This window comes from Bufo gargarizans, chromosome 5 (assembly GCF_014858855.1).
Source record: "Bufo gargarizans isolate SCDJY-AF-19 chromosome 5, ASM1485885v1, whole genome shotgun sequence".
NCBI lineage: Eukaryota > Metazoa > Chordata > Amphibia > Anura > Bufonidae > Bufo > Bufo gargarizans.
In genome coordinates this window covers 232,686,873-232,704,987 of record NC_058084.1, presented here as the reverse complement: position 1 = coordinate 232,704,987, position 18,115 = coordinate 232,686,873, and the positions used below count along the sequence as shown (strand labels likewise).

Genomic DNA, 18,115 nt, shown 5'->3' with positions numbered 1-18,115 from the left:
TTGGAACCAGTACCTTTTTCTTTGACAAATCTAAGGAAGGGAACCACGCGTCGTTGATAAATCTGAGGTTTGAGCGTCGCTTAGCTCTTCCTTTTTTACTCTTGTTTTGCCAGTTACACCTAGTAGACAGACAAGACAGTAAAAAAATGTTGAGAGCCAAGAAACACAGGGGTAATAAGAACCTAGCCCTTAATTGGTCATTTGGAACCAGTACCTTTTTCTTTGACATATCTAAGGAAGGGAACCACGTGTCGTTGACAAATCTGAGGTTGGAGCGTCGCTTAGCTCTTCTTTTTCTTTTTACTCTTGTTTTGCCAGTGACACCTTGTAGACAGACAAGAGAGACAGTAAAAAAAAATGTTGAGAGCTAAGCAACACAGGGGTAAGAAGAACCTAGCCCTTAATTGGTCATTTGGAACCAGTGACTTTTTCTTTGACAAATGTAAGGAAGGGAACCAATCTGAGGTGGAGCGTCGCTTGGCTCTTCCGGTTTTCTTACTCTGTGCCACTGAAAAAAGGAAAAACTGTGAAGTTGTTACCTATTTGAGGCAGCGCCAGCCAGGTAACAGGATGAGAAGAATCTAGCAGTCTCACCCCCCTCCCTAGCCTGAGATTCCCACCCCCTTCATAATGCCATGCCAGTTCCCCCACCCTCATATTTCAGCAAGGTCAACTCCTCATATGCCAGCAATGTCCCCCTCATATGCCGCCAGTCAGAGCCAGGTAGGTTTCCCACCCCCCCTCATATGCCAGCAGCCAGGTAGGTAAACCCCCCCTCATATGCCAGCAGCCAGGTACTAGGTTAACCCCCCTCATATACCAACCAGAGCCAGGTAGGCCCCCCCCCCTCATATGCCAGCAGACAGGTAGGTTAACCCCCCCTCATATGTCAACCAGAGGCAGGTAGGTCCCTCCCCCCCCTCATATGCCAGCAGCCAGGTAGGTTAATCCCCCCTCATATGCCAGCAGCCAGGTAGGTTAATCCCCCCCCCTCATATGCCAGCCAGAGCCAGGTAGGTTAACCCCCCTCATATGCCAGCAGCCAGGTAGGTAAACCCAACAGCCAGGTACTAGGTTAACCCCCCCCCATATGCCAACCAGAGCCAGGTAGGTCTCCCCCTCATATGCCAGCAGCCAGGTAGGTTAATCCCCCCTCATATGCCAGCCAGAGCCAGGTAGGTTAACCCCCCTCCCCCCTCATCCTCATATGCCAGTCAGAGCCAGGTAAGTTCCCTTCCCCCCTCTCATATGCCAGCAGGCAGTAGGTTAACCCCCCCCCCCCCCCCTTGCCAGCCGGGTCCCCTCATTTCATGTCCAATGATTCCCATTCCCCTTCATGTTCATTGACTAAACATCAAATGGAGGGGACTGGATATGAAATGAGAGACTAAATCACTTCCTCATTCCATGTTGTACCATGGGGGACCTGCTGCTGCTGCTTTGTGCGCTGCGCATCCAATTGTAATGGCCTCACTTCGCCCTGTCCTTCTTCCTCAGGGCTCCGTTCAGCAGGGTGGGTGGGGCTTTCCTCCCAGGACTAGGTGTGCGCGAGCATATGTAAGCTGCCGCCGCCACCAATCACGTTGGAGGAGCGCAGTCAGGTGGACTGCTGCTCCAATCATCATCCGCAGCCACAGAAACGCTCGTTGGCGCCGCCGGAGCCCAAGGCGACGTCACAGGCATCCATGCCGCCACTGTAGGTGCCGCTGACGCCACTACAGAAGCCCTGTCAGTGTCACCTGGATATTACTTGTAAGTAATATAATCGCAGCATTTTTAGGACTTTCAAATCGCCATATCGCAAAATGCAAAAATCGTGCTTCGATTATAATTTTGATTAATCGTGCAGGCCTACCGCCGACACCCACCTAACTAACAGACAGATAAGTTATTTTTCTGTGTCACTGGGCTCAGGGCGGGGTAAGAAAAATTGTGCACTGCATCCACAAAACAAAATCGCTGTAGATTGCTGAGTTAACAAGCACTTCTGATAAAATATTATTTCCTATTCTCTCCCTCACAGCAGCAGCATCCTTTACCTACACTAATAAGAGCAGAGTGACAAGCAGCGCTACGCGAGTCCAGCTTATATAGAGGCTGGGTCACATGCTGCACTGGCCAATCACAGCCATGCCATTAGTAGGCATGGCTGTGATGGATTCTAAGGGCACACGAGTTAAAATCTTGTTGATTGGCTGCTCTGCAGCCTTTCAAAAAGTGCCATTAACTTGCCGAACACCAAACTCAAACCCAAACTTTTACTGAAAAGTTCGGGTGCAGGGTCCAAAAATCTTAAAGTTCGGTACGAACCCGAACTTTACAGTTTGGGTTCGCTCAACCCTAGTAGAAATCTTCTTTCTTCTTTACACACAGGATTCTGTTTTGCAAGCCCCTTAAAATCACATTATAACTGAATTGGTGGTTACAAAAAAATGTATTCTAAAATTCTAAGCCCTCTAACATCCTAAAATAAAATGACATTTGCAAAATGATGCCAACATAAAGTAGACATATGGTAAATGTTTAACTATTTTATGTACTATCTGTGTTAAAAATTGAGAAATTCAAATTTAGAAAATTGCTAATTTTTCAAAATTTTCTGTAAATTTTTATTTTTTTATAAATAAAGGAAAAAATATTGACCTATATTTACTGCTAACACGAAGCACAATGTGTCACGAGAAAACATTCTCAGAATCCATTAGATAAGTAAAAGCATTAAAAAGCAATTACCACATACATTGACGCATCAGATTTACAAAAATAGGCCTGGGCAGGAAGGTGAAAATTAGCCTGAGGTAGAAGGTGTTAATACAACCTATACAACTTAACATACATACTGTGTTCAAACTGCTGTTTGAGAAGGCGCCAGCACTCCTGTGAATGCCACAGCCTTCTCCCTGCTTACCAACCACAGCACTGTATATGATAGTGGTTGTGCTTGGTATCGTAGCTGAGCCTCATTTACTTCAATTAGACTGAGCTGCACCTGGGCCATATGACTTAAAAAGATTAAAATGGAGAAATTGCCAGGACCGGATTGCATTTACTCGCGTATCCTAAGATAATTACCATATTTTTCATTTTATAAGGTGCGGGGGAGTGCGGGGGAGTCACTGCGTCACTAACAGCTCCTGAGCCTGCCATTAACTGGTGGGCCAGCTGGTTGGTGGCTTCACTGAAGGTTTCTGCTGCCAGCCTGCGCTTCCTTAACAAGTCCGAACCACGGGCGGGCTAGCGTCTTCACTTAATGTGCTCTGCGTGCCGCCAGCCCGCACGTCCATTGCGCTCCCCTATGGTTGTAAAGTGTTGGGCGGACTAGCGGCCTTAGGTACTTTGCTCCGCTACTGCAAGCCCGCACTTCCATCTTACCAAAGAACTCCTCCTCTGCTGCCGCCAGCCGCGCTTTATTACTTCAGCTGATTGGTGGTGAGTGCATCCTGCTACCCACACCTCCACAAATCAGCCTCCTTCTTATCTCCCACCAAACTAGCTCTGCTCCTGCTGTGTACCGCGGTTTTGTGGATCTAGTCCCTGGGTGAGTCGAGCTCAAGGGCTATAAATGTGTGTCATAAATGACTATAACCACCCTCATCCATAGGTATCCACTCATATACTGCAGTATATGAGTGGATTCCTATGGATGAGGGGGGTTATAGTCATATTTAATATAAACACTGTCTGGGGACAGTTTTTTAATTGGCATGTGTTTATATTAAATATTACTATAAACCCCCCTCTTCCATTGGAATCTACTCCTATACTACAGTACATGGGTGGATTCCTATGGTTGAGGGGAGTTATAGTCATATGCCAATTACAGAACAGTCCATGCACAGTGTTTATATTAAATATGACTAACTCCCTTCATCCTTGAGAATGCACCAATGTACAGTACCTACAGTACATCAGTGTATTCTTTAGGTGGGGCATTATAATGGACGTTATAATCACATAAGTGTTTCATTCACAGATCCCCCATAACAGTGTATCATTCACAGATCCCCCATAACAGTGTGTCATTCACAGATTCCCCATAACTTTGTCATCCACAGATCTCCCATAACGTTGTGTCATCCAAAGATCCCACATAACGTTGTGTCATCCACAGATTCTCTCCCCCCCCCCATAACGGTGGGCCATCCACAGATCCCCCCCCCCATAACGATGGGTCATCCACAGATCCCCCCCCCATAACGGCGCGTAATCCACAGATCACCCCCCCCCCCCATAACGGTGCTTCATCCACAGATTCCCCCCCCCCAATAACGGTGCGCCATCCACTGATATTCTCACCTACAGTGTCCCCATGACACTGTCCCCATGTTGACAGTTCTATTATTACTGTATTTTGTTGTAAAAAACTACCGTACTGTAATCTCCTGCTGCATCCAAATTAGAAAGATGTCAAAGCAGAAAAGGCTTTCTTATAAGATCCCTTTTAAACTGGAGGTAATAAAATGCGCCAAAGAACATGGAAGCGGGGCAGCTGGTAATCTATTCGGGCCGCCTCCAACTGAAAAAATTATACGGGAGTGGAGGAAACAGGAGGATCAACTGCAAAAAGCAGATAGAAGCAAACACACTTTTCGTGGACGTACTGCAAAATGGCCACAGATTGACGTGGAAATTAAAGAGTGGATCACACGTGACAGAAACAACTGCTTCTCAGTATCAACAAAAATGATCATATAATATATATAATCCGCTCAGAGCAATGGGATGGAGTACTATTTAAACTAATGACCCCACCCAGTGCACCTGATGAGAGGTGGATCCAGCATGGCTCCAAAACAAAACACTAAACTCGTGCTGCTATTCTGTCCGACCTCCGCACATAGTCAGGGCGGGGCATGACACTTAATCATACCCAGTGTCACACAGAGCCAGTGCCCTACCCCCCTTAATCATACCATGTCACCTTTACCCAGTCCCCTGCCCTTCTTAATCATACCTAGTGTCAGCCTTACCCAGTCCCCTGCCCCCCTTAATCATACCCAGTGTCTAAGGGGGGCAGGGGACTTGGTAAAGGTGACAGGGTATGCTTAAGGGGGGCAGGAGACTGGCTATGGGTGACACTTCACCCATAGCCAGTCTCCTGCCCCCCTTAAGCATACCCTGTCACCTTTACCCAGTCCCCTGCCCCCCTTAATCATACCCAGTGTCAACCAAAGCCAGTCGCCTGCCCTTTAATCATACCCAGTGTTTGTCACCCTTAGCCAGTCCCCTGCCCCCCTTAATTAGACCCTGCCCCCGTTTAATGAAAGATATTTGGTAAAAAAAATAATAATAATTTGAACAGGTACTCACTATTTGAAGTCTTCTGCTCCCTCGCTGTCTGCAGAGCATCGGCCGTCGCCCTCACACATTGAGCGGATCCTTCCGCGGCTCTCTGTGAAGGCGCAGCACTTGGACCCTGAGCCTGCGCCCCTAAGCTGCTCCTCCACGCTCCTGAACCGGACTTGGCAGCTGCAGCGGCTCAGCTCATCAGGCTCGCCTCACACAATCTCGGGCCGAACTGCTGTAAGAGACCGACTGCGATCTGTGTCGGATGCCAGGCTCCCCTGTTGCCATGGTGCCCTGTGCGGCCGCACAGCTCGCACACCCCAAAGGCCGGCCCAGGGCGTAATTGTGCATGTACACGACAAAGGGTGGATGGAGGGCTTCTGAAGAAACCGGCCCTACTTGTGCTTGACCATTTCAGGGCATATATTTGTGAACCCACAAAAGAGGTTCAAGGACGTGAACACTCATCTAGCGGTCGTTCCTGGGGGACTTACCAGCCAGCTGCAACTTCTGGATGTTTCAATCAACAAGCCATTTAAAGTTTTTATGAGAGAGGAGTGGAATAAATGGATGACTGTTGGGAATAAAAGGCCCACTATCACCCAAGTCTGTGAGTGGGTGAAGACTTCATGGCTGTCAGTGAAAGATGAAACAGTTCTAAAATCCTTCAAAAAATGTGGCATCAGTAATGCCTTGGATGGTTCTGAGGATGGTGTCCTGTATAAATACACTAGTCATAGTGATGCCACTGAGCTTGAGTTTGGACAGTAGTGAGGAGTTTTGGGGGTTTCCAGATGACTAGAGGTGTATTGTTCTAAATCTTTTCTCATGTTACCGTTAATTACAGTAATAATGGTTCTTAATGCTCCTGTTGGTAATGTCCACACATTACGTGTTATTTTAATAAAGTATTTTAGCCCACCTTTTAGTTCAAATAATATTTTCACCATTTTCCTCCTCCTCTGAAAACTAGGTGTGTCTTATCATCAGGTGCGTCTTATAAAGCGAAAAATACAGTAATTAATGTAATAGACAGACCCTTATTTCTGGGATTGGCACTTAGCAAATGTGGTACCAATATTCAAAAAGGGGGCAAAAACTGCCTGGAAATTATAGGCTGTTCTGTTGTGGGTAAACTGTTTGAAGATTTTCTAAGAGACGTTATCTTGGAGTACCTCAATGAAAATGAGCAAAGAACGCCATATCGGCATAGCTTATTGAGGGATCAGTACTGTCAAACCAATTTCATCAGTTTCTATGAGGAGGTAAGTTCTAGACTTGAGTGGGGTGATTCAATGGATGTCATTTATCTTGACTTCTCCAAAGCGTTTTGGTACAGTGTCTCATAAAAGCCTAGTATATAAAATGAGAATGCTTGGACTGGGGGAGAATGTCTGTATGTGGGTAAGTAACTGGATGAGTGATAGAAAACAGAGGGTGGTTATTAACAGTACACACTCAGATTGGGTCACTGTCACTAGTGGGGTACCTCAGGGGTCAATGTTGGGCCCTATTCTTTTCAATGTTTTTATTATCTTGTAGAAGACTTGCATAGTAAAATAACAATTTTTGCATATAACACTAAACTCTATAAAGTAATCAACACAGAAGAAGACAGTACACTGCTACAGATGGCTCTGGATAGATTGGAGGCTTGGGCAGACAAGTTGCAGATGAGGTTTAACACTGACAAATGTAAGGTTATTCACATAGAAGAAATTATGCAAGTGACAGGTACAGTACATACTCTATGGTAAATTACAAGGTTAGACCTCATGCACACAACCGTAGTGGGTCCGTGCCAGTGTTGCAGCCCGCAAACAGCGTGTCAGCAATATACAGCCACCGGCGTGTGCGCACCTTATCACTGATGTGGGCCCATTCACTTGAATGGGTCTGCAAATATGGAAGATACGGTTCGCTGCGGAACAGAGGCACTGATCCGAAGCCCACTGAAGCACTATGGAGTGCTTTCGTGGGTTTTCTATCCGTGCCTCTGCACCCTAAAAAAGTAGTGCGTGCTGTACTTTTTAGCAGTGCGCACCATCTGATGCGGAACGCGGACCCCATTCAAGTGAATGGGTCCGCAGACGGTGAGCTCACGGTTGGTGCGCGTGCATTGCAGACCGCAATTTGCGGTCGTGTGCATGAGGCCTAATACTGACATGAAAAAGTACTTAGTTGTTTAAGTGGGCAGCAAACTTAACTGAGACCAGTGCAAGATAGCTGCTGCCTAGGCCAAATGATTATGGGGTGCATCAAAAGGGGCATAGATGCACACGATGAGAACATAGTCCTGCCACTTTACAAATCAGTAGTCTGACTACACATGGAGTATTGTGTCCAGTTCTGGGCTCTTGTGAACAAGACAGACATAGCAGATTTAGAGAGGGTTCAGAGGAGGGCAACAAAAGTAATAACTGGAACGGGTGGGCTACAGTGACGAGAAAGATTTTCAAAACTGGGGTTATTCACTTTAGAAAAACTGACGGGAGATCTAATTACCATGTATAAATATATCAGGGGTCAGTACAGAGATCTCTCCTATCATCTATTGATAAGCAGAACTGTGACATCCTATGCTTCTGGAGGAAAGAAGAGGAGGTGCTGATGGTGAGTACAATAAAGGAATTAAAGAGGGGCCTGGATGTATTTCTGGAGTGTAATAATATTACAGGTTATAGTTATTAGGCTAGTTTCACACTAGCGGCAGGGGACTCCGGCAGGCTGTTCGGACGGGTGAACCGCCTGTCGGATCCATTCTGCTGCTAGTTCATGTGTGCCACCCGGACTGGCTGAAGTGGATGGACAGGTCTCTTTTTTCAGCCTTACAAACTATGTTACTATGTTACTCTCCCGTGTTCCTAGGTTGCCTTCTATATTATATGGTCTGGTTATACCTGTTTTCCATCTGCTTAGTCTGCAGCCATAGTTCCCGGAGATTTACATTTGTTGTTAAGTAAAATACAGTAGCATTATCATGCGGATACACATTAGTTGTTGCCAACTGATTTATGCAGTATCTTAAAAGTAGCCTCCAAACGTGGAGCTTCATTTTAAATGGCTTTGGATCCTTCAAAATGTTAATAGCTATGTAACAATTAACAATAATACCTTGTGCATACATACAGATCTATAATACAGTGCCCAGAGCTTGTTAGGGGCCAATGCCTTATCTCTGTATGCTTCATATTTTATACCATTATGTGTATGTTGTACTACAGCAGTATATTATCCCCTTAAAGCATTGATCTAGGGGAAAATACCTCATGGAGGGATTATACATCTCCACATGGAATGTCTATCATTTTAATGTATGGACCTCTAGTGACTCCATATAACACTGTACAAGGTCACTTCATGAAACTTTTCAAAAATGAATGATTAGTTATTAATACTTTGCCAAGCTCCTGCTTTCTGTCCAAAGGGTGTATCCAGGTAAATATATTATTGACTTCTCCTCAGAGTAGGTCATTATTATGACATTGACGGGGGTCCAAGTCCCAGAGCACACGCCAATTATCTGTTTCAGGGAACTGCTGTGCTCACAGCAGCTTTCCAAGCACAGTGGTTTATTCTGTATAGTGGCTGTGCTTAATAGCCGCATTGATATGATAGGAGCTGAGCTACAACTATGCGGAGGGTAGGTCATCGATATCTTTTCCCGGATAACCCCTTTAAGATTGTTATTTTAAGTACCTAACTCCTTAAACATGGTGTCTGCTTTGTTAAATCTGTATGCACAGTGCTTATATTTTGATTAGTTATGTTGTATCTAGTTACCTAATTTTTAATTGAGGCAGTATTCACATTGTTTTCCAGATTTTTTGAAAAGGCCACTAGAAATATATGTCAGAAAATTAAAAGTACCGATACATGTCATTCGCATGGACCAGCGATCAGGGCTGATCAGAGCCAGGCTTCGAGGTGCAGCTGCTTCCAAAGGACAGGTCATCACATTTCTGGATGCTCATTGTGAATGTACAGTAGGATGGCTTGAACCATTGCTGGCACGAATCAAGCATGACAGGTATTCATAATACTCATAGTTTATGTTGGCTCCTTTCATTGATCAGAATTATTTCACGGTTTTGCATCTTGAGACTTTACTTCAGTAAGCGTACAGCCACATGGTCACGTTTCTGCATGCAGTTTTGGAAGTTGTGTTGTATCTAGCTTCACACAATATTCTCCTATTCTGATACCAACAGAATGATGTGAGAGGAAAAAGCTACATATCCCCTACTTTGTCAGGCCACAAGGATATTTGTAAATCCCTAAACCCTAATTTCTAGTTAAAATATCTCTCCGGATGTCAGAGTGAGTGTCTGTTCCCTGTTGTTCTCCGATATGTGTCAGCCATGATTGCCAAGTGTTGTCTGTTGTGAGTCTCCCAACCCGCCAACTCCTCCATTCTACACAGGTGATTCATTTTCTCGTACCACGTGGATATGTTTGGCGGGTCAGGGGATCTCCAAAGCACAGGAATGAGGAGCTTGGCTGCTGTAATCATATAAGTCTGTAAGATATTTTTATGGGGAGTGAAGTCATTTTCGGGTTTCCATAACAATACTAGTGGGGCAGTGAGTGTTAAGTGGCTAGGGCAGATCTTATTAATGACGTCCTCTATGGTTCCCCAAAACTGCTTGATTTTCGGGCAAAACCACCAAATGTGGGATAAGCTGCCTGTGCCCTCAAACCACCTCCAACACTTGTTTGATGTACTTAAATTAATCTTATACAGGAATTCAGGCGTGCGGTACCATCTAGTAAGGGTTTTAAGTGAATTCTCTTGTACCCGGGCACATCTGGAGAACCCATGTTAGTGGGACAATATGAAAGATCTACTATACTCTTCTAATCTGATTTCTAGTTCAGATTCCCAATCCCTCAAATAAGAAGGTGGTTGATCATCTCTTTTTGCCAAAATCTGCCTGTATATCAGTGAGAGACCTTTAGGGGGCAGCTTTTTAAGTAAGACCATGGTCTCCAGCCAAATGGGATCTGGCATCGGGAGATGCTTAGATTTCTTAAACCTCTTGCACGTGGCCTCAAAGTCCCATCTTTGTATAGCAGTACCTACCCTCGGCGCCTCACCCAGGAGGGATTTGTAATAATCAGAGGAGTCTGACAACCTCGAGAGATTACCTAATCTGAGCTCCGAAACGGAGTCCCACACCGGATTAGTCTCAACCACTCTGTCAGAGAGCACATGAGGCAATGCGTCCAGTGCGGTTACTGGGAACAAGCGGCTGTTACTAAGATTCAGCGCAGGGACCTTCTGGCACCAAATAATAGTGCTTCTGGTAATTTAATTTATAAGCCCTGAGGTGCCTGGTGTAGGAACTTTGTGCCATAGCAAATGCTCACTCTGCTTCCCTAGTACCGCTCTTTCCATACGCACATGCAAGAGTGCATTTCTCGGTCTGACCAAAGCTAGCCATCTCTCCAAATGTATAGCCTGGATATAGCTATATATATATGGAAGTTAAATCCCTCCCTGTTTCCTCTTCCACATGAGTAGAGAGTAGGGTAATCTAGCTTTCCTATTGGCCCACAGGTATTTCCCCATAATGGACCTCAACTTGTCTAGAAAGCATTTAGATACAGAGATTGGCAGGGAACAAAGTATATATATGAAAGCTAGGGGAGGATGTATGTAGTTAACATGTTTTTCCTACCTATACAGGATTTCCTGGGTATCAAGGATTTTTTCAAAAATGTTTGTACTTTTGCTACTAGGGGAGAGTAGTTTAAACGAAACATATGGGCGGGTTAGCTGATATCAACACCCCTAGATATTTAATAGCAGAGGTAGGCCATTTGAATAGGGATATTTCTTTAATCCATCTCAGTTGGGTGGGAGTTAATGAGACCTCAGATTTCTTAAGGTTAATTTTAAAATTGGAGATCTCTCCAAAGGCCGTTAAGGTATCTAATACCCGCGGCATGGCTTCACTAGGATTGGTGATCATCAGTGACAAGTCATCGAAAAAGGCCGCCATCTTGTGCATGAAGCCCCCCCAAATTTCAGCAGCAATGTTTCTAGGTCTAATATGAAAAGAGTTGGAGAGAGGGGGCATCCCTGTCTTGTACCTTTTCTAATTATGAAAGGGTCGGGCATGGAGCCATTTACCATAATGCAGGCCGTGGGAGCTGAGTACAAGGAGAAAATAGCTGCTATGAATTCCTATGGAAAACCAAAAGCCATTAACGTCTACGCATGTAAGTCCAACTTACTCTGTCGAGTGTCTTTTCGGCATCGGTCCCCAGTAGGACTAAATGCATGTTTTTCTTCCTAGCATAACAGACAGCGTTCACCACCCGACTGATATTATGTCTCCCCTCTCTACCTTGCACGAATCCCACTTGTTCCTCTCCCACAAGCCAAAGTAACAAACCGGCTATGCGGTGACTTAACATCTTAGCCCACCACTTTATATCCGTATTAAGGAGCGAAATCGGTCGGTAGTTTTCACAAGCCTCTAGATCTTTCCCCTCCTTGGGGATAATAGTAGTAATTGCCTCCTTGGCCTGTGGAGGAAGATCTGAACCACGCAGTAGGGAATTACATTGATCCCATACTTGACTAAGTTGTGTATCTGCATTTTTTTTTTTTATAGTATACTATAGGGAGACCATCAGGCCCTTGGCTTTTTCCTAATAGAATACTATGGAGAACCTTAGCAACTTAATCTTCTGTAAACGGTTTTAATAGGTCTGTTTTATCCTCAACAGATAAGGTAGGTATGGCAATGGATTTTAAAAAATCATCAATGCGGGATTACAGTTGAAGATTCTCATGGGTTCTAGTCCCATCTTCCTCCTTCAAGTTATATAGAGAGGTATAGAACCTATAGAATTCCTTCGCAATTTCTGGGGTTGCGGTTAATCTAAGTCCTTCTTTAGACTTAATTACTGGGATAAAGGATTTATTTCTCTGAGACTTCAACAGGTTCAACATTAATTTGGAACTCTTGTCCCCATGGGAGTAATATTTAAAACACAATGCCTGAAGTATTTTAGCAGATTTAACATTCAGTTTATCCTTCAGTTGAGACCTAAGGGATTTAAGCTGATTCAATACCTCGGCAGTCTGAGCTGCTTTATGTATTTTTTCTAAAGTGGAAATTTCCGAGAGCAGGGAGTCTATAATGTGGGTCCTTTTTCGTTTAACTTTAGTTCCTAAGCTGATAAGTTCTCCTCTTACTACCGCCTTGTGGGCTTCCCACAAAATCAGGTCCGAAGTCTGGGGAGACTCATTCAGACTAAAGTAATCCAAGAGTACCTTATTAACACATTCCCTGTGTGCATTCTCCTCTAACAGAGTGGTGTTCAACCTCCAAGACCAGGACTTTCCAGGGATATCTCTAATTTGTAACTTCATGCTCACAGGGGTGTGATCCGAATTTGTGATAGACCCTATGGAGGTATTCAAAACCGAAAATATAGCGTTATTAGAGAAAAATACATAATCTAGGCACTGGTAAGTGCCATGGACTTTGGAGAAGAAAGTAAAGTCTTTAACCTCTGGGTGAAATTATCTCCATACATCAGATAATCCCATGTCTGCCAGAGCCGCCTGAAGTCTGCGCTTTTGTTTCTCTGATAGATGGGGTGTGACAGACGTGGTATCAACCACATGATCCAACGGGAGATTGAAATCACCTCCTAATATTAAGATCCCTTCAGTGAAGCTTTTCAAGGAATCAAACATCTGAAGGAGCCATTTTATCTGTCCCTTATTCGGGGCGTAAATAGCAGCCAAAGTGACCGGTGTATTTTGGATTTTCCCTTTAAGAAACAAAAACCTTCCATTGGGGTCTATCAATTTCGCTGTTACCTGAAGGGGAGGTTTTTACTCAGGCCAATGGAGACGCCTCTTGATGCCAAGGAGTGATTGGAGTGGTGCCATTCTGGGAAATGCTTACTAGTCATATTAGGAACATGGTTGTGTCTATAATGTGTCTCTTGTAAAAATACTATATCTGGATTTTCCTTCCTAAGCGTATGATAAACCTGACTAAGTTTCTGTGGTATATTCATTCCATTCACATTAAGCGAGAAAAGTGTGATGTGCGCCATGTCATAGTATCATTGCACAAGCACCTAATTCCATTCTATTGGTTGTGAACCATGTTACTCAACAAGAAAATAAAACAGTTATTAACAAGGTGAAAGGGCACAGGGGCCCCATAGGCGCAACATAGCGCAGTAGAGCCTTACAATCTACATGGTATGAGAGAAGGACATAAGTTGGTCATGGCGGTATAGAGGCAGCAGGGTCACTGGTTGTAGGCTTGTCTGAAGAGGTGGGTTTTCAGGTTTCTTTTGAAGGATTCCACTGTAGGTGAGAGTCTGATATGTTGGGGTAGCGAGTTCCAGAGTATGGGGGATGCACGGGAGAAATCCTGGAGTCGATTGTGGGAAGAGACAATAAGAGGAGAGGAGAGAAGGAGGTCTTGTGAGGATCGTAGAGTGCGTGTGGGGGTGTATCGCGAAAGTAGCTCAGAGATGTAGGGAGGGGATAGGTTATGGACGGCCTTTTATGTATTTGTAAGTACTTTGAAGTGAATTCGTTGGGCAATGGGGAGCCAGTGAAGGGATTGGAAAAGGGGAGAGGCAGAGGAATAATAGGGTGAGAGGTGGATTACTCGGGCAGCAGAGTTGAGGATAGATTGGAGGGGTGCGAGAGTGCTGGATGGAAGGCCACAGAGGAGAATGTTGCAGTAGTCTAGGCGGGAGATAATGAGGGCATGTACAAGTATTTTCGCAGATTAAAAGTTAAGGAAAGCGCGGATGCGGGAGATGTTTTTGAGTTGGAGGCGGCTGGTGGTGGAAAGGGCTTGGATGTGCGGTCGGAAGGAAAGGGCAGAATCCAAGGTCACTCCAAGGCAGCGGGCTTTGTTGACTGGGGAGAGTGTGCACCCATTGATCATGATAGATAGGTCTGTTGTGGGGGTTGAACAAGATGGGGAAAAGATTATGAATTCTGTCTTATCCATGTTAAGTTTAAGAAAGCGAGAGGCGAAGAAGGATGATATAGAAGATAGACATTGTGGGATTCTTGATAGTAAGGTGGTGATGTCTGGACCAGGGAGGTAGATTTGTGTGTCGTCAGCGTAGGAGTAATACTGAAAGCCATGGGACTCTATGAGCTGTCCCAGGCCAAAAGTGTAGATAGAGAAAAGCAGGGGTCCTAGGACAGAGCCTTGCGGGACACCAACAGAGAGGGAATGGGACGAGGAGGTGGTGCGGGAGTGCGAGACGCTAAACGTCCGGTCTGTAAGGTATGATGTGATCCAGGAGAGGGCCAGGTCATTGATGCCAAGAGATGAGAGGGTTTGCAACAGAAGGGAGTGGTCAACAGTGTCGAAGGCAGAGGACAGGTCAAGGAGAAGGAGGTCAGAGTATTGTTTCTTGGTTTTGGCTGTTAGTAGGTCATTGGTGACTTCACTCTCGATCGAGTGATGGGGTTGGAAGCCAGATTGTAGGCGGTCAAAGAGGGAGCAGGAGGAGAGGTGGGATGACAGTTCTGAATGGACATGTTGTTCAAGTAGCTTTGAGGCATACGGAAGAAGTGATATGGGGCGATAACTGGACAAGGAAGATAGGTCAAGTGAAGGCTTTTTGAGGATGGGTGTAATGGTAGCATGTTTACAGAGGGGAAGACACCAGAGTTTAGTGATAGGTTGAGATGAGTTAGGGCTGGGATAAACACTGCGGTGAGGTTAGGGATGAGGTGGGATGGGATTGGGTCAAGTGCACAGGTGGTCAGATGAGATTTGGAGAGTAGAGTGGAGAGTTTTTCTTCTGTAATGGTAATGAAGCGGGTTTTTGGAGAAGAGGACCGAGCAGTTGTGTAGAGGATTTGAATATAAGTAGGGATTGCTTGTATGCGGTGAACTAATCTTTAGAATGGGATTTCTTCCATCGCCGCTCAGCAGCCCTGGAAGCTTGTCTACGTTTTTTGGTCAGGTTGGTGTGCCAGGGTTGTCTGTTGATTTTCCGGATTTTGTTGTGTGTGAGGGGGGCAACAGTGTCCAGAGCTGTACTTAATGTGGTGTTATATAGGGTGGTATTATCTTCTGGGTCTTGGAGGCAACAGATGGTAGAGAGTGGGAGAAGAGAGTCAGAAAGCAAGCCAAAGTCGAGATGTTTGAGGTTCCTCCGGGGGTGTGCTAGTGTGTGGACTGGGGGAGCTGCAGAAGAGACCAATGAAGAGAAGATGAGTAGGTTGTGGTCGGATAGGGGGAGAGGCGAATTTGAAAGGTTAGATAGGGAGCAGAGGCGGGAAAAGATCAGATCCAGAGTGTGACCATCTCTGTGGGTGGGAGCTGAAGACCACTGTGATAGGCCAAAGGAGGAAGAGAGTGACAGGAGTTTAGAGGCGGCCGAGTGGCATGTGTCAATAGGGATGTTGAAGTCACCCATGATGATATTGGGGATGTCGGCAGAAAGAAAGTGTAGTAGCCAGGTGTTAAAGTGGTCAAGAAAGATGACTGCTACTTGACGGTTGGAGGGAGAGTAGATGCGAACAGAGTGTACTTGAAATGAGGTGAGCGTAATGGAGGGTGGCAGTGGAGTTGGGCTGTAGGAGCAGGTGTCTAATAGGAGAAGACCAACTCCTCCACCATGTTTGCAGCTGGGGCGGGGTGTGTGAGTGAATTGAAATCCAGTATAAGAGAGTGCAGCAGGGGAGGTGGTGTCTGAGGGTGTCAGCCATGTTTCCGTGAGACCCAGAAAGGAAAGGTTTTGAGAGATGAACAGTTCATGAATGTACGACAGTTTGTTACAGATGGAGCGGGCGTTCCATAATGCTCCTGCAAGAGGAACCAAAGGGGCAGGGGTCAGAGGAATGGTATTTAGGTTTAAGGGGTTGCAGAAATTTGTAGAAGATTTGTAGTGGGACATGGAGGTGATAGTGGGGATTTGTTGAGGGGGTCCTGGATTTGGAGAGATATCACCAGCAGTAAGGAGAAGCAGAGAAAGTGTTAATAGATGAGAATAAGAGAGGGCATGAGGTGTGTGTGTGTGTGTGTGTTTGGGAAGGAAGTGTTTTATGTTGTGCAAGCGATCAGATGAGAAGGTAAGATGGAGGAAGAGATGAAGAGTTCCTTGCAGGGTGAATGGATGTGGGGGTATTTCAGGAGGTTGTGGAAAAGTAGGAGGAGTAAGAGGAAAAATGTAAACATTGTTTGCATTGACTATGTCTGTAATTAGCTGTGGTCCCCTTCTGGTCCAATTCTGGTATAATTCAGTCTGTGCACTTAAAGGGAACCTGTCACCGGGATTTTGTGTATAGAGCTGAGGACATGTGTTGCTAGATGGCAACTAGCACATCTGCAATACCCACTCCCCATAGCTCTGTGTGCTTTTATTGTGTAAAAATAAACGATTTGATACATATGCAAATTAACCTGAGATGAGTCAGGGACAGGACTTTTTTTTTACACAATAAAAGCACACAGAGCTATGGGGACTGGGTATTGTGGATGTGCTAGCGGCCATCTAGCAACCCATGTCCTCAGCTCTATACACAGAATCCCGGTGACAGGTTCCAACTTGAGAGATGTTGCATGTGGAAAGGCATATACCCCTAAAATAGTACCACTCAAACAGTCCCGCAAAAAAAATGACAACTTTCCTAAGACAATCTGTCAAAAAATAAATAAGCTATAGCTCTCAGACTAGAGACACTAAATTATCATAAAAAATGCTATTATAGTGTAAAACTTAAATAAGAAAAAGTATACATATTAGGTAATGCCACGTTCGTAACGATCTGCTCTATAAAAAAAAGTCACATGACCTAATCTTTTAGGTAAACGCTGTAAAAATAAAAAAAATTAATTTTTTGTTTTTAAAAATGCTTTATTATGTAAAACTGAAACAAACATCATAGAAAGTAGACATATTTGATATTATTGCGTTCGTAACAACCTGCTTTATAAAATTAGCGCATGATTTAGCCTGTCAGATGAATGTTGTTAAAAATAAAAACGGTGTCAAAAAATTCATTTTTTGGTTACCTTGCCTCACAAAAAGCGTAATATAGAGCAATTAAAAATCATATGTACCCAAAATAGTACCAATAAAACTGGCACCTTATCCTGTAGTTTCCAAAATGTGGTCACTTTTTTGAGTTCCTACTGTAGGGGTGCATCACGGGGGCTTCAAATAGGACATGGCATCTAAAACCAGTTAAGCTAAATCTGCCTTCCAAAAACCATATGGTGTTTATTTCCTACTGCGCCCTGCTGTGTGGCCATACAGCAGTTTACGACCACATGTGGGGTGTTTCTGTAAACTGTAGAATCAAGGTAATAAATATTGAGTTTTGTTTGACTGTTAACCCTTGCTTTGCTACTGGAAAAAAAATGATTAAAATGTAAAATCTGCCAAAAAAGTGAAATTCTGAAATTTCATCTCCATTTTCCACATTTTTTTTTCGTGGAACACCTAAAGGGTTAACAGAGTTTGTAAAATCAGTTTTGAATCCCTTGAGGGGTGTAGTTTCTAAAATTGAAACATTTTTGGGTGGTTTCTATCATGTAAGCCTCGCAAAATGATTTCAGACCTGAACTGGTCCTTAACCCCATAAGCTCATTTTCACCTTAAGGACCAGGCCTTTCTTTTCCTCACATATTGTACTTCGTGACACTGGTGGTAAAAAAATATTTTTATTTATAACAAAATTTAGACCAAGTTTCAATTTCTCTATTTCTATAATACATAGTACTTCCTCCAAAAGCTATTCATTTACATTCCCCATATGTCTACTTCATGTTTGGATCATTTTGTGAATGCCATATTTTTTTTGGGGGGG

General features: G+C 44.4%; 1 protein-coding gene across 2 annotated transcripts in view; it reads left to right on the top strand.

Annotated features, from left to right (window-relative positions):
- GALNT1 (polypeptide N-acetylgalactosaminyltransferase 1) overlaps positions 1 to 18,115 on the top strand; it is a 554,146-nt gene that overhangs the window by 280,818 nt on the left and 255,213 nt on the right. For both annotated transcript variants that reach the window (XM_044293081.1, XM_044293083.1), the window contains one exon: positions 9,109 to 9,316. In XM_044293081.1, the coding sequence (XP_044149016.1) occupies positions 9,109 to 9,316 (208 nt within the window). The remainder of the gene's footprint in view (positions 1 to 9,108; positions 9,317 to 18,115) is intronic.